At 32.8% G+C, this 16754-nt stretch overlaps 2 protein-coding genes across 2 annotated transcripts; one reads left to right on the plus strand and one right to left on the minus strand.

Annotated features, from left to right (window-relative positions):
- Positions 1–3888: 3888 nt before the first annotated feature.
- LOC108863098 (auxin-responsive protein IAA9) lies at positions 3889–6496 on the minus strand. Its single transcript, XM_018637411.2, has 6 exons — positions 6317–6496; positions 5146–5678; positions 4837–5063; positions 4569–4710; positions 4355–4416; positions 3889–4257 (listed from the first exon to the last, which is right to left on the minus strand). Exons 2-6 carry the CDS (start codon positions 5649–5651, stop codon positions 4208–4210), a joined length of 987 nt encoding a protein of 328 aa, XP_018492913.1. The 5' UTR covers positions 5652–5678; positions 6317–6496; the 3' UTR covers positions 3889–4207.
- An 8192-nt stretch (positions 6497–14688) lies between these two features.
- Positions 14689–15832, plus strand: LOC108857558 (uncharacterized protein At5g65660). Its single transcript, XM_018631546.2, has 2 exons — positions 14689–15070; positions 15546–15832. Exons 1-2 carry the CDS (start codon positions 14828–14830, stop codon positions 15726–15728), a joined length of 426 nt encoding a protein of 141 aa, XP_018487048.1. The 5' UTR covers positions 14689–14827; the 3' UTR covers positions 15729–15832.
- The last annotated feature ends 922 nt before the right edge of the window (positions 15833–16754 follow it).

Below are 16754 nucleotides of genomic sequence, written 5' to 3' on the forward strand. Positions count from 1 at the left end.
TTTTATAATTTTTTAGTTGTAGAAAATATTTAAAGGTAAAAAATGCGACTTTGTGCTTATGAAATGAAATGGCTGCTTTTACTATCCATTTGCAATCTTTCAAATTTATTTTCCTCGAAGAAAATGATTACTGAATCACTGATCTCTTATTCGTATATAATGTTATTAGTTTATTTTATGGCTGGTCAAATTGTTATTAGTATATAATGTTTGTTAATGTATATGATCATTTCACATTTCGATGGTTTATTGGGATGGACGATAAAGTTAAATGTCAACGCTGTAACCGACCCATATGCAGTATGAGATCACAATTAACTAAAGACGCGCAGATCTAAGTATTCAGTTGCATTGCATGTAAATCTTTCTTGTCAGGTCATTTAACTATTTTTATAAACAAATGATTCGATCATACCAAAAACAAATGTTTTGAACTTTCTCGAACTCGCTAAATTGTTCGAAATGTAAAATCTAATCTTTTGTATTGATGGGAAACATAAAAAAGGCGAGCCAAACAAAATTTGTGTGGCACGTGATGGAATCCTGCAATAAACGGTAAGCATGTTTTCAAAAAGTTATATACAAATAAAAGTGAAAATTGCAGAGAAGCTTTCAAGTTGTGTCGTATTGAATCGTAGAGGTTCAGAGCTCTAAAGATGTATTAATTATTTCTGACTGTACCTTCTGTCAAAGTCAAGTATCTTTCGACATTACTTCTACAGTTTTACTTCCATTTGAGTTTAACTTTATCTAACTCTAACTACTATACATATTGATCAACTTGTAAAGTTACTATTATATATGCATATGCAGATATGCTAAATCGATTAATTCCACTAAAGTTTTAGGTATATGTGAAAAAAGTTTGGATGTTTGATAGAGAAAGGTCGGAGTGCATTTTATATAAATATATGTTTTACCAACAAAATAATACTCCTATAAGTTTGTCCACAATTCGAAAGATACAAATAACTACAAACTATACGGTGACGACAAGAGCTAATGATATGACATAAAGATTAGACTGGTCCAGCAATTTTTGAACTCTTGCTATGGCAAAATGGTGATTTTTCTTTGACTATGATAGTTCTATTACTTTTAAAAATCAGATTTGGAGAAAACATGTAGATCTACTGGCTGTTCAGGTTATTAAGATAACTTTTTATATTAGCTCAGTGAGTGTTCCCAAAAAAAAAAATGTTAGCTCAGTGGTAGAAACTCCAAAATATGAATTATTGCAGTTTGTGACTTTGCTGTATATTGGAAATTTTGCAGATGAGCCATGTGAATGAATGAAACAATAAGGATTAAGACTTGCTAGTTATCGGGTGTTAAAATAAATTTCTAATTAAGAATTTGCAAATTGTGTGGTATGTTTTAAGTGGCAGCCATTGTCTGAACAGCACATGATTTCGTGCGTGCCATGCCATGGAATCGTTAATCATCCATTTGAAAACGAAAGATTAGTACATTAACTTATGTAGTTAGATGATTTAATAAACTTATGTACAAATTAATTTGAAAACTTTTGTGAGATCTTCTAAAGTCCTACACAATCACAAGTATCTAATCAAACCTTCAAAGAATAATAATGCGATTTTGTCCATATATCGATAGATCATAACCTCCCAGGATTGATAGCTGATAAGAAATCTATGGATACCATCGATTCGGTGGGTTGTTGAAGGTCTACCAAATCGTAACACACATTCATTCTGATGGTCGTATATGCATTATCACAGTTCTTTTATGTGATTTAACGTACTTATTGGCACTAGGTCCATTTCCAGAACGAATAAAGATTGAAATGATTTTTCTATAATTATAATCCAGCTAAGTTCAAACGTTTTATTTGATTTTTATTCGGCTACAAATTCACTAGACACGTAGATTTTGTATACATGTTATTGGTTTTCAAAGGATCATAATAAGTTATAAGTGCCTGATATTAACCAAAGCAATATGTTCATATATGTTACTGGTGTAGCATTATGGTTTTCGTTTGGTATAGTATACATATAGATAGTTTTCGGAACCAACCATAAATGAGTGTTAAAGGTAATGCCACGTTCCATCGTTGAGAAGCATAATTCAATTCCTATCTTTAGGAGACAAAATTGACATGTCATTCACTAAGTCTATCGTATTTAATTTATAAATACTGAATATACTATATAGTTGATAAGCTTATATAAGCATATAGTATGTCCCATTCGAAATAAGTTGCATGAAATAGAGATTCATGACCAGTGATTATTGTTTATGTACATACTATTAGTTCACGTGAAGCTACATGGATCACACAAACATCCATTCTTTGGATTAAATGTAAGAAGACAATTTAAATTCGACCAGTATATTCGTTTCTAGTTATGATAGTATATATTTAGATGGAATTTATGCTTTGAAGTTGATTAATAAATGCATCTTTGAAAAATGGATACTTGACTATAACATATCATTTGGGTGGGGTTTATTTTAACGGAAAATATGGAATTATTTTGTTTTGTCAACTCTAACAGAAACTATTAAAATGAGCATTACAATATATCATGGATATAGTTGTTTATAAAACAATAGTTAGTGAGCAAACCACCATTGCCAAAACCAAAGGCGCACGCACTATGTTCGCATCTTTAGGAACAGAAAACAAAAAGGATGAGAGAACATTATTTATTATACAGTCAAAATATTTCATCAATATGCTCATGTATCTTTGATTGTTTTTCTCTGAAAATATAGAATTCAATAGTGTTATTTATATGTAGCTAATCACTAAAATTTAGAATTAGTAGGTTGATGAGATTTATAATCCTCTTTTGGAGAAATGATTTCGATGAGTTAATTACACACATATGCAAAGGGTAAACAAAAAAAAAGTTCAGGAATGTTTTGTTCTTTCGGTTTGGTCAAGAGTTTCATGGGAAAATTGCTTTCATGCAATGGCAAACCTTTCTTAATCTTTGTTTTGTCTCGTAGCCCTTGGGTCTTCAAGGTCGATTATTCATGTTGGTTTAAGGATCTACTTGCACCAATTATTTAGCAGCATATCAAATCTGACAGCCAGAAGATGTTGGCAAATAATTACTCTGTAACCTTTCTTCTTGATATTCCAATATAGACAGACACTGAAGAGAATAAGCTGGGGTTAGACATTTTGACTATCTGGCTTGAACCACAAGTTGTTGATTCCCGGTTATGATTTCATCCTTGCCCGCTGTGTCTATTTCCTAGAAAGGTTTTGCAAGTTTCATCTTTAGAACAGATTAAAGTATTTGCTATGGTTTAAAGCTCTAAGTCCAACAACCTTCCTCACCTCCACGATTTGAAATTGTTTTGTTAATGCATGCATGCTTGTAGTCGAAAGAAAAAAAAAACTTTATGTTTAGCTTTCAAACTCTAAATCGATGCAGGAAACAAAATCCGCAAGGTTAAATATACAAGACTTCCCCAGTTCCTTGTTCATGTTAGAGTAGATATACACTTCACGACTAACTTTCGTTACTAAAAAGAAAACAAATCGCCAGCTGCATAAAAACGTAACTGGAGACTGACAACATAACCGTTATCTAAGAAACTAAACCAGACCAAATATTTTGTGTATGACGCGATTGATACCAGCAAAGTTTTTGAAACCAAATTTCGTGTATCCGAACCAAATTGAATAAATTTTAATTATATTTGCATATTTAAAATAAATTTACTGTAAGATTAACAACGGGACTTTTTCAATCTAAAATGTAACTGAGATTAAAACCAAACCAATTTTTATTTTGGCTTTTGTTAAACAATCAGTTTACATATTGATAAGTTTGGCAAATCAAATCCAGAAACAACCAAAACAAAACAAATAACCAAGCCCGTAACTAACCGAAGAAGGCGGAGAGAGAGAGCAAAAGAACATTACATCGAATATCCTCAAATATAAAAGTCAACCACACATAGAAATCAAAAACCAAACATAGACCAGACTCCAGAGTTACTTGGTTCGACTAAAGCAAGAAGCAACAAAAACAAAAAAAAGAAAACAGATAATTTAAATTCTTCTTCATTTCCTTACAAACGAAGTCTTTTTTTTTTCTTCTTAATAATAATTATCTCAGAAGCTAAAGATGTAGAATGCTTTGATTTAAAACACCACCAAAAGGGAATTGCACATATTTAGTAATAATTAGAAAGCTTCTGAATCATTTTCCAACGAAGTCTTTTAAGCTCTCATCTTCGATTTCTCCATAGTTCTTGGTGCTGGAGCTGCAGCTGCAACCACCACGATCGGTTTACAATAAGACATTTCAGAAAACTACACACCGGACCAAACTCTTCAAGGGCTTAAACAACAGAAAAAAATACATACCTAACCCAATGGCATCAGAGCCTTTCATTATCTTGAGCTTCTTGCAGACACCAATAAATATCCTGTAGATTAGATCAGAATAATCATATTCCAATTAGTATCTTTCTAATGCATGTTATATTTTATCCTAAGATATGCTGCATAAATGTTCAATATCAAGCAGAAAGCCATAAAGCTTTCAAAGAAGTTACAGAAAATAAGGAAGGAAACTTACTCCCATGAGAAATCGCCAACAAGCATCCAGTCCCCATCCTTGTCCTCATAGGTGAGCACATAGTCCTTTCCATTCAGAAGATCCTTGAGTCTGGTCTCATTACGCACATCTTTCCCTGTAGCTCCGCTAGATCCAGGTTGACCTAACATCAAATCAAACAAACATGCAGGGGGTTAACCAATTTTTTTATTATTTGCACTCATCGATTCACCTAACAAAGAGAGAGCCCTTAGAAGAAACGTGAGTAGCAATCACAGAAACATCTCACCAAGAGTGAAAGTGCTGAACATTTTCTCCAAGGCTGAAGAAAGCTCCCCATAGTTGTTGTAGCTCCTCAGGTCAACTTTCCTCAGATATGGAGCACCATCCATACTGACCTTCACAAAGAGGGGCCCAGAACCTGGCTTCCCATCAACTTCATCACTGTTCTTACAAGTGGTGGCCAATGTGTTCTTCCTGTAGGATCTCACTGGAGGCCACCCAACAATCTGCGCCCTGAAAATAAAAAAATTAAATCACAAGAGTTACCCACAAAGAAATCAACTTTAAATCAAACGATCCAATATCGGGTCATTACTTGGCCGCAGGTGGGCTAGAGCTATTGTTTGTAGTGCTCTGCTTTCCTTTAGGTATGTTCTGTGGCACTTCCTTCTTTACAACAGATTGGTTGGCTACCACCGCTTCAGGAAACATCCAGTTTTTCTCAGCATAAACAGAGACTTTAGCTTCAGAGAACTTATCCATAGTGTCAGAGAAGCCTCTTTTGTTCCCCGAGGCAAGGTTCTTCTGCGAAGAGGAGCAGCTGATCTCATCCTTGGAAGGAAGCAAAGGAAAGAAAGGTTTCTCATCGAGCTTAGCCGGGCCAAGTAAGTTGAGCTCAGTGTTGTCTCGAGCAGGAGACTGCGATCCAGGCAGGCCGAGTGTGAGCTCAGTGGCCTTGAGGCTGATAGTGGCTTTGTCATCATCTGCAAGGCCGGAGAGATTTGAGCTTCCAACAGAGGAACAATCAGAGAGACCCAAGTAGTTATGCTCCTTGAGTCCTCCATCAGAGACGTTGCTCTGTAGCTTCTCTTCCGGTGACATTTTGAAATCTTATGGTTGTTTCTTCAACTGCAAAAAGGAAACAAAAAAAAAATCTCATCCACATCAAAATTCAAATAACACAAAAAAACATTTAAAAAAAAAACAATAATTAGGTCTAAACTAACAACCACTAAAACATTCTTGCACAAATCAACCAAAACTAGTAAACCGCTTCAGAAAATCAAAGATATCATTCAAGACTACTCTGAACCATATAAATTAGGGTTTAGACTGCATATACCTAACAATCTTCTATAAAATCAGCCAAAACTAGTAAATAGCTTCAGATAATCAACGATAAACACCAGTTATAGGAAGAAGAAGCTCGAAAAACTATTATAAGAAGAAGAAAAAACGAAAGAAGTCAACTCAGCAGAGTCAGACGCGGGACTTGAAACAGTCTTCTTCTTCAACCTGATCTTAATTTCACCTTCGTCTACGATTTTACTAGATATGAGTATCCAAGCCATGCGGATGAACATCGATAACAGAAACTATAATCCGGCAAAGTAATTTAACCTAAGTGTGGATTTTAAAAAAAAAAAATCGAAAAAGAAACTCAATAGCTCGTAGATCTAGTAACTACCTACACAAACATCAAGCTCGACTACCTATGAAACATCTAAGAATTAAGAGAGAGAAGAAGAAGAAGAAATAGTTATAACCTCAGAGAGAAAACGAATCGCTGGTTGAAAATGGAGCTCGCGAAGAAGAAGAAGATCGATTAGATTCAGATATTACCAGAGAGGGAGAATAATCAAGGAGCTGTAGAGAGAGAGAGAGAGGTGTTAAGTTCCTTCCATTAAAGCACAAAAGCTTTATTATCATCACACCTCAAAACTCGTAGCCGAGACCAAAATTATAAAAAAAAAAATAAACATTAAAGGAAGTGGCAGAATTGTAATTAAGTGGAGAACGTTGCGCATTTACGTCTACGGTTTCTTTATAATGATTCTGATCCGACGGTCAACGTTAAAACCTGATGAGTCATCTTGATCGTCCGATCTACACTTGAGTGTTTTGAACCGTTGATAGTTTGCTGGGAGTCGGATATTTTTTTATGTTTCCACCGGAAAGGGGATGGTTGTCTGCAAATATTAAATTCCTATCCTGTCCTCTGTCTCTAATGACTGGTATTACCCTTCCTATGCGAATTAAAGAATCGAAGTAATGGAGGGTATATAAGTAATTACGCGATGAGTAAAAGAGGAATGAGAGGGGACAAGAAAGCGGCATCCCAAGTCGGTTTGCCGGGTGGTGAATGGGACATCTAACCTCCTCCACTTTCCTCTCTCTCTCTCTACTTTACTCTTATTTCCTTTTTAATTAACTTCTTAATCCATTTAATATTCCCTCGTTTGGTTTAAATTAATTTAATTCCGCCACCTCCCCCTACTAATTTCTTTAACTTTCATTATTGCACTTCCTTATCCTCCTTTTTTTTACTTAGATTGGCCCAACTAGATGGGGCCCAATAGATATATGTTGCTCTCCCAAACCTGGAAATTTTCTTTTTGCGTTTTGTATTTTATTTTTACCTTTGTTTTGATTATTTTTAGGGTTTTACACTTTTACTGTTTAAGTTACTGTATTTACTACTTATTTTCTCTTGTTAGACAAAGTGTATAGACAATGAGAATACTATGTTTTCAGTGTCTACAAAGACTGAAAATTTGATGGTGTTTGACTGTGGTAAGCTATATATTTAAAAGTAAATAAATGAAAGGATAAAAAGAAGGTAAAAAGGGATTGGGGAAGGGGGCATAATAATAAGAAAACAGGCGGTGAAAATGGAGGATTGGAACACGCATGGGAAGCAAAAGATATGGCCGTTGGATTTTATGGAAGGAGGCCTGTGTCCGTCCATCATGAGTTTCTCTGACTGTTTTTAATCATCACTCTTCCGTACCACTCACGTTATCTTATTACCCTCCTTCTTTATAAAAAAAAGTTATTTTGCCTTGCTAAAGATTCCTTAAAAGACCATAAACATCTCCAAAAATTAATCTTTATGCACGAGGAGAAAGTTAAAGAAAAAACTCTTACGCACAGTCAAAAAGTTCATACCAGCAAAAAAATATTGGCAAAGTTCTAGACTTTGATATCCTACTGAAATCTGATCAATGTAACTGTCCAATAATCTATTCACTGAATTTTAATAAATTCTAAACGTTTTATCATTTCAAGTAGCTAATAAAAGTGGTTCCATTCTCTAAACCTAAAATCTGCAATACAATTCCTCCCCAGATGAAAAATACAAAACCATTATCATTTGGCTAGAATTTTACAACTTTTTGCATTTTATAACAATCACATATAAACAAAGGAAACAAATTATTAAAACATCCTACGAAATTTACCTATTTATTATGTTACCAAAATAAATTACGTTCTTACAATTTTATGATAGAAATAAAGCTTAAAAGAGACAACATCTAAAATACGGAATTTAATGTAACGAATTTCTGATGATAATTTTAGGAAACAAAGACTAAATTACTTTCTACGCCAATATTTAAATGGAAAGAAAGAAAAATATTTAATATAATATTACAGGTGCTTCAAAATGTGTGGCTAAATAAATACAGGTGATTAGTAAAAACACACAATACTAATCCTGATAAATTATTACAAAAATGCAAAAGTAAACAGTAGATCAGATTAGCAGTGAGAGTACAAATAATGCGGGTTGAGACAAGACAATGGGACCCATAGTGCTTTTGTCCTTCACGCTTATTTTATTAGTCTTTGATTAATTATGATTCACTGCAGACAGCAGACTACAGTTAATTAAACTAATTTCAGTAATTACGACAAGACACATTAGACTCTGTTACTTGGGCTAGGCTTGGACACCACACACACATATAAAGTACACTTAGCATGAGGCCTTTTCACAATTTCAGATTAAAACAGGCCTGTAAATCGTTTCCTTCTTAGTGGGCCACATCAACCAGGCCCGTGAAGTTATTGTGCTTATGTCTCGTTACGTAATGTACGAAAGATATTTCTTCGTTAGCCAAGGCAATATTGCTGTCAGTACATACAGACGACTAATTAATTGTCTATCAACTTGTTAGATCTTTAACGTATTATAATACGGTCAAACAACAAGCTATTAAAATCGAATTTCTTAGATAATTTAGTTTGGGAATTCGTATAATACAATGTAACAAGGCGTGACCATTGAATGTTGGTGAGGAGAGGACCATTAAATAGAACTAGATCTTGACCCGCGCTTTGGAAGCGCGAAATATTTTACGATTAAAAAATTCACTAATAACTTAATAAATATTTTGGTAACTTTTTTAAAATGTGTATTTAAAATATTTTTGCATTTAAATTAGTGTTTTTAAATTCAACCCGATTGTGATTACACCGGTTAATCTGGAGATCTGACAATTCAATTTAGATTTTTAAAATATTCATATTAAAAAAATTACTACCCGAGACTAACCGATTGAACTGATGGATGACTGATATGTAATATAATTTGATTTAAATTATAATTTTTCATTATTTGTAATCTTATAATCCAAATTTTAAAGTTCATTATTTTACAATTTATGAAATTATGACATTTCTACAAAAAAAAATTTTAAAAATGATAGATATAAAATAACTAAGATTAATTATTGTATTGTTTGGAAACATTGATAGTAGTATAAAAAATATATTGTTTGGAAACAGTGATAGTAGTATAAAGAAATAAGTATATTGTTTGAAAACATGGATAGTAGTATAAAGAAAGGAACATTAGTGATTAATGTAGGTTTAACTATTAAGTATAAAGGTGTATTTAATTTAAAAACTTACAAAATAAATGTTAAGTCCAATAGAATGTTTCTGTTTTAATAAGATAGATTGACCAAAATCAGATGCACCTTCGAATTTTCACATATAAATCTCGCGTAAGATATTTCATCCCTCCTAATAGATTACTACATAAAGATAACATTTTAAATTGTAGATATATACAGCTGTATAAGAAATGGATTGATGGGAAAACAAATTTTCCTTCTTTTCAAAAAAAAAATTTAAAATTCCTATATACCTATGGACTTGGGTCTTAGTCAACCTCAACATGGTCCCCCGTACATCTTAGTTTTATCTGTGCAATAGCCTTGGATTTCTTTTCTAATATAATATAATCAAATCTTTTATCATATATTTTAAAAAACTTTTGATATTATTAAACATTGACATAGAAGACAATTTTATCATAAATTTGATGACAACAAATGAAAAACCGCTATGTATCTTTAAGTAGTCTGGGGTTAAAGAAGGATTGATGTCATCTCGAAACAAACTCAGCATGCAGCATACCATCGATATCGTAATTAGTAGATAATATGAGTCCATGATATGAACAATCTAATTGAATAATCGTCGATATGTATGTAGCACATATGATGGTTAAGAAAACGTTGAATGGAATTTGATCTCGATGTGAAAAGTGTAAGTTGGGTTTAGTGGATGCATACTCACCCTGAAAGACACGGTGGTGACCAGTTCAAAGACACATTTACAGTTGAGTCTTCAGACATTGAAAACTTATTATATATAAAAAAGTAGGAAGTCTACAACTTCCAACTTTCAAGTAAATATGTAAACCTGTTATATTTTACGTTTATACGTTTAATACCATACCAAAAGTTATAATGTTTAGTATATTAAAATAGTGGAATCCAGATAACAACGTAAAAGGGAAATAATTATCAATGGTAGTTTAATAAATGGATGTTGTTTTACCACAACCATTAAAAGACAAGGATTAGTGGCAGTATTGGATTCTTTAGTTCTCATGCCAATGTGAAGTTTGAGTCTTGAAGAAACTATTGTTTTGTGAGACTGAAATCCAAGTATCAACGTAAAATGCAAAGAAGTGATTGTTTAACTACAACAACTAAAAGAAAAGGAATGCTGGCAGCATGGAGTGTTCTAAGTTCTCGTGCCAATGTGGAACGTTTGAGCCTCGAAGAAACCAGAGTTTTTTGTTTTCAGAAATTGGGAGACCTTGAATATATATAATTAAATTGTAGACTAACTGATTTGTGGCATTATGTGCAATTAATACTGGAAAAACAAATACAAGAAAGAATTGGTCAGAATAATAAAAGTAAAGAGTTTTGTCAAATTCGAGTTCCACACGGCAGCTACTCTTTTGTTTTCATTAGATTGCATTTTTCAGTAGATTGCATACGAGCCGTAAAATCTAACTTAATTTGACTTGATAGGATATACGGATTACTTGAAACTATCCATGTGACAAAAATTAAAATATTGTTATCCAGTATTTTATATAGAGTTCTTTTATAAATTGTTCATATGTGTATCTTCAACAACCAAACATGTTTACCTTATATATTTTACAAGTACGCAACACGTCAAACCTTACAAAACTAATAAAATAAAGCAAGCCATTACCCATGAGACCATGGATCATATCTTCATTGATTTCTGTAGTTTCATTTGTTTAGTCATTTAAAATTGATGGACCGATACGTGTCCCTTAGGAGCTCAAAGGGCCAAAGGACCAAACCCAAAAACGCTCAGGTCCATTCTCGTAATTTCAAGTCGAGTGTGGTAGTTTTGAGTCGTAGGGCTTTTTCTTCATTTGACAACAATTTTATTTATTTCCTCTAAAGATGTCAAATCCATTTTCTAATAATTTTGTTTAACCAAACTATCAAATTAAAGAAAGAAAAAGGCGATACGCACGCAGTGCCGGCAAAAGTCCCAAACATTTGACTTAAGTATGTTTCATAGTCATCCGTAATTGTTTTGAGCTAGTTCCAATGTGTTACAAGTTTTGGCTCTTTTTGCTATTTTAAAGAATTTACCCTAGCTATATTAGGGCATCTCCATCAGTGAACTCCTCCCATAGAATTCACAAAGTATTTTTTTATTATTTCTTTTTTTTGTTTGATTTTTCCTAAAAAAAAAACAAAGTTAATGATCTGACCATTCGTGGGCCACCACGTGTCGTGAGGCCCACGAAATAGTCAAGATCCAGATTCACCACAAAGAGGCGCGCTTGCTCAGATTCATCATTTTTGTTTTATTTTTTTTTTTTTTTTTTTTGAATGGCTTGAACTCCACCCTAGATCTCTCAATGGAGATGGCCTTATGGGGTTTGCTGGATAGGAGGAGTACGTTTTGTATTTACTTGCATTCCAGATTTTCTGTCATAGAGCCCAAGTGGATAATCTATGAATTAATGAACCACGTTTCCACAGCTTATTAATCCTTAAAATTTTGATTACTAGATGTTATTGCTTGGTTGTAAGTTAGAAGATCTACAATAGTTCATTCTTTTTTTTCAAATATAATAATTCTATAATAATTCTAGAACAATGAACAAAAAATAAACAGATTATTTTATTTATTAATTGAATTTTAGTTCTATTATGGAGTGAAAATAAAACACTATTACAATATTTTTATTCTAAATTCAATTTTAAAGTATAAAAATAAAGTTGAATTGGAAATGATTATAACAAATCATATCTTGTCTATCATGATCAATCAAAATTAATAACCTGTCTATTAATGGATATGAAAACAATCGTTTTGTTGGTTGAAACTGATTGAGGACAGAATTAAATTAAATCCCGTAATGAGAGACTTAGTGTTGAAACTTGAAAAATCAAGAGAGCGTATATTTGTGAAGGAGACATGCTTAGTGTTAAGTGGGGACTGCTTTGTCTTCGGACGGTGTAGGAACCAAACACAATTCGTCAATTCCACAATATCTGCTTTGAAGTTGAACAACTTTTTATTATAACAAAGTTACTATAACTTTTTCATCACATGAAAATAAGAACTCCTTTAGAATGTCGGTATTTGATCAAAATATATTTTTCATTTTTTTCTAAACAACGAATACCAAACACGAAAGTACGTACGTACGTACGATCAAGAAGTACTCAACTTCTCTTCCAATCGTTACAAGCTGGGTATGCCTGTTAACACGCACCCACACAAAATAATGCACATGGCCATATAATTAGTATCATTTCGTTTTCATACACACACACACACAAATAACCTTCAAAGCAATATACGAACTCGAACCAAAATCGTATCACGACACTAACACAAATTGATTTACTACCCTTATTGGCCATATTGTTAATTTATCATGTGAAACTTATCACATCATGATCAATATTTTATCTTGAAATGTACGAACCACTATCATCATTATTGTAAACGTTGAAAACCAAATCGATCAAATAGAGACAATCATGTGATATTTGTTTTGATTTGGTAGCATAATAGTACTTGTACCCAGCATATACTTTTTATCGGATTTAAAAACGCTAAAACTATATAATGCTAAAACTCATTAAAAAATTAAACAGAATATCGTCGGTGGATATCGACGAGCTAACACCTCGAATAAACAAATGATATTGCAATAAAGATTTATCGTTCTCACTCATCTTAAAAAGAATGAATAATAGAATTATGTTACCCCAGTACTATCTTTCTCTTAATACTCTTAATACCCGGCTTGATATGTACCTAAACTGCAAGAACACGTGAAAGCACATCGCATAGATGTGAATAAAAGTCTCAACTTGGTTTAAATAATACAGAGGAGAGCCTAAAGCTGAAACTTTTTCGAAGTGTAAACCTTTCGTGTAAGTGCACAAAAATAAAAAGAAAAAACCTTTCGTATAAGACCATGAGTATTTTTCAAAAGAAAAAACAAGACCATGAGTAGTAGTATATTTATTTAGTGGGAGTAGCTAGTTGGGATAAGAGTATGATTAGGGCTAGTTAATGAAATTGAAAACTAGGTGACAACGGCGTATAATATTTAATTTGCTAACATGCTGGACCTTGGAGTCCACGTCTTCTCCGTACAGGCGGCCTCTCTCTTTCCTCTGTCCACGTACATTTTCCACTCTCTCTTCCTCTTTTCACGCTTCATTTATACAACGATTTGATTAAGATCGAGTTTAATCATGTAATTATTGACAAATCTATAATTTTGCATTAGAAATTTAAAACTCAGGAAAATAGTAGAATATGTCGTCTTATGTATATAACACAGAATATATAGTAAAATATTATAAAATATAGTCAATATATATATAATTGTTTGCCATTTTACAGAATACAATGAAGATGATTGGTAAAGACTGTAATTTTATGTTTGGGATGTAGATTTTAATCTGTAGAATTATTTGCTTTAATTTTTTTGTTGTAACTTTCTAAAACATTATTTTTTGTTCTAGAAATAAAGTTCTCTACAACCATATTTTTTATTTTGTAAAAATATATTTGCTATGAGTTCTAAAAAAAAGAAAAATTCAATTGGTTAACATATATAACTTTAGATTAAGTTTTGACTGTCCAAAACATCTAAAGTCACAACCAAATAACCAATCATCTCCAAACTCGCAGAAAACAAAATTTCGTTATCAATTATGTTGATTCTATGCCACTGTTATGAAGCTTTAATATATATTTTGAACAAAAAAAAAGGATCCCAATTTATTTTTTCCACATAACTGTGAAGTCTTTGTCTTCGATACTATAATAGAATCTCACATATTATTCCTATCAACATCTTCAAGGAATACAAGTTTGCGAGTCTATCATCGTGGAAGAAGATATTTCTCTCAAAAATCACCGTTGTTATCACTAGGTGAAACTTATCTCCAGTACAAAAAAAAAATTACCTCTAAATGACAGCATCATAAAAATGACGAAAATATAAAAGGTTAAACAAAAGTCAAGAAACATAATCTTTGTTTTTTGAAAAACAAACAAGAAAAAATTATACTCTTCGATGATAATAATTAAGGGGAGCTAGAATTTCAAAGGCGAAAAGAAAAGGGACAACTTTATACTTTATTGTACAGCATATTTGCTTTTTGTACTGAGTAAAACTTTATAAGTTTTTAACAGTTGTAAAATAAATAAATAAAATACTTTTTTTTGTTCGTAAAACCCATTAAAATAAAAACTTTCTTTTATAAATAAACCCTCTGTATCTCCTCTTGCTTCGTCCCTTGTCTCACAAACTCTCTCTCTCTCTCTCTCTCTCTCTCTCTCTCTCTCTCTCTCTCTCTCTCTCTCTTCTCTCTGTTTTTGTCTCAAACACATGATCGAAGAGAACCATCTCGCCATCTCAGCAGTTGATTATATCGCAACCGTACATGGAGAACACTCAAGATTTCTCGCCGCCCCACATGGATGCTTCTCGGCCGTCACTGGGATTCCCTCTAGGCACAGCTCTGCTTCTCATAATCATTTTCAGTCTCTCCGGAATATTCTCTTGCTGTTACCATTGGGACAAACATCGCTCTCTCCGCCGCTCTTTGGCCAATGCCTCCGGTCATCCCTCAGCCACCTCCGCCGACGTAGAGTCCTCTCCGTTCAAACCTAGACCCCCTTTTCCGGTATAGTCTCCTCTCCTTAATCTTGCAATTATCATACTATTAGTTTCAAAACTTCTTAGCTTGATAAATTACGATATTACCAACAAAAAGTAATAATTTAACCAAAAGTATTGGTTTTATTTAAATTTTCTTTTTCTTTATTTTTCAATTTTTTTTTTGTTTCTTGTCTCTCGTAGAGGATTACAATTGATTAACTTGTAAGAAAAGAATAATTTTAGTTTAGTTATTTGTTTAAGTTAGTTGACAATCAATTAAAATAAAAAAGTTGATTTCTATTAATATCTAAGAAAATAGGTGAAAAAACCGTCACTTAAATTATAATTTTATTTGTGATAGAAGTCGGAGATTGGAAATTTGAAACTAACAATAATGTAAAAGAGGGGTTTTATAAGTAATTTTAAAAAACTTTTATGAACATGAAAGTAAATAAATATAGTGAGTCTGAGTATTAACTTTAAAATAATATTATGAACAGGATTTGAAGAAAAACCAGAATCTGAGCGTACCGGTGTTGATGCCTGGAGATAATACGCCGAAATTTATAGCATTGCCGTGTCCGTGTGCACCTCCTCGGCCGGAGAAGCTCACCGTCGATGTTCAAAGTCCGCCGCATTCACCACCTGTGAAGCCGCCGCGTTTTCCCGTTCCTCTGTATTAGATTTAATTTAGCTACGTGACAACAAAAAATGAGCGAAAATGTAGAAATGTCTCGTTTTTGATGTACATATGGATCATGAATTTACATTTCAGTTTTTTCGCCCATTTTTGTGTTGAGTTGGTAACGTTGTGGAGCGGTTTGATTGTGCGAATAAACAAATAATTATAGAATGACACTATTTAGAACAAAATAAACAATGTAATTAGCGGTTAGTTTTTTTAAGGCGTGACTATTTGTGATTTATCATTGATGAAACAAAACAACTGTAAAACTGCACGCATAAAAATGAGCTAAAATTGCATGGTTATTTTGTTTTGGTGTTTAACATTGGGCAGTGTTCATCGATTTGAGATATTACATATGTATGCCGTATGCAACAACAAAACACATGGCACGTTTCGTCAGGCGATATTTTCGATGTAGATGTCCTGATTCAATTCTGTTTCCTCTGGCTTCAAATATTAAACGATAAACGTTCACTGGAAATTTGTGACAAACAAAAAAAAGACGTTTACTGGAAACAAAATACCTACTAGGCTACTAATATATTTACCACAAAAATATAGATTTCAACCAACCTAGGACATCTCAAAATACGCAGACTGCATTTTTCTTCGCATTGCCATTTTCATTAGTAATCCAATTTGTTAAAAGGTGTTTTATGCTACCACGTTTGATGCTTAGAGAAAACAAGCAAATAAATTAGATTTCAAGTTTGTGCGTTACAACAAGAAGCTTCATGATTACTGGCTGAACATATTAAACATCAAAATATAGATGATATAATTATTATTTTAGTTTGACAAACAGAAAAGATCATAGCATCACTGTAATTATTTTTATTCTGCTAATAGATATTTAGCGCTTGGATGGATCAATAAGAACCAAAATGTTTTAAAACTCCTGAAAAATGAGACATGTTTGTTTTATGGAATTACGTACTGAGATTGACATCTAAGAGCATCTCCAATCCTACTCAATTTTCTACTCCAAACATCATTTTGGAGTAAAATCCTCTCCAACCCC

The sequence above is a fragment of the Raphanus sativus genome, chromosome 5, assembly GCF_000801105.2.
Source record: "Raphanus sativus cultivar WK10039 chromosome 5, ASM80110v3, whole genome shotgun sequence".
NCBI lineage: Eukaryota > Viridiplantae > Streptophyta > Magnoliopsida > Brassicales > Brassicaceae > Raphanus > Raphanus sativus.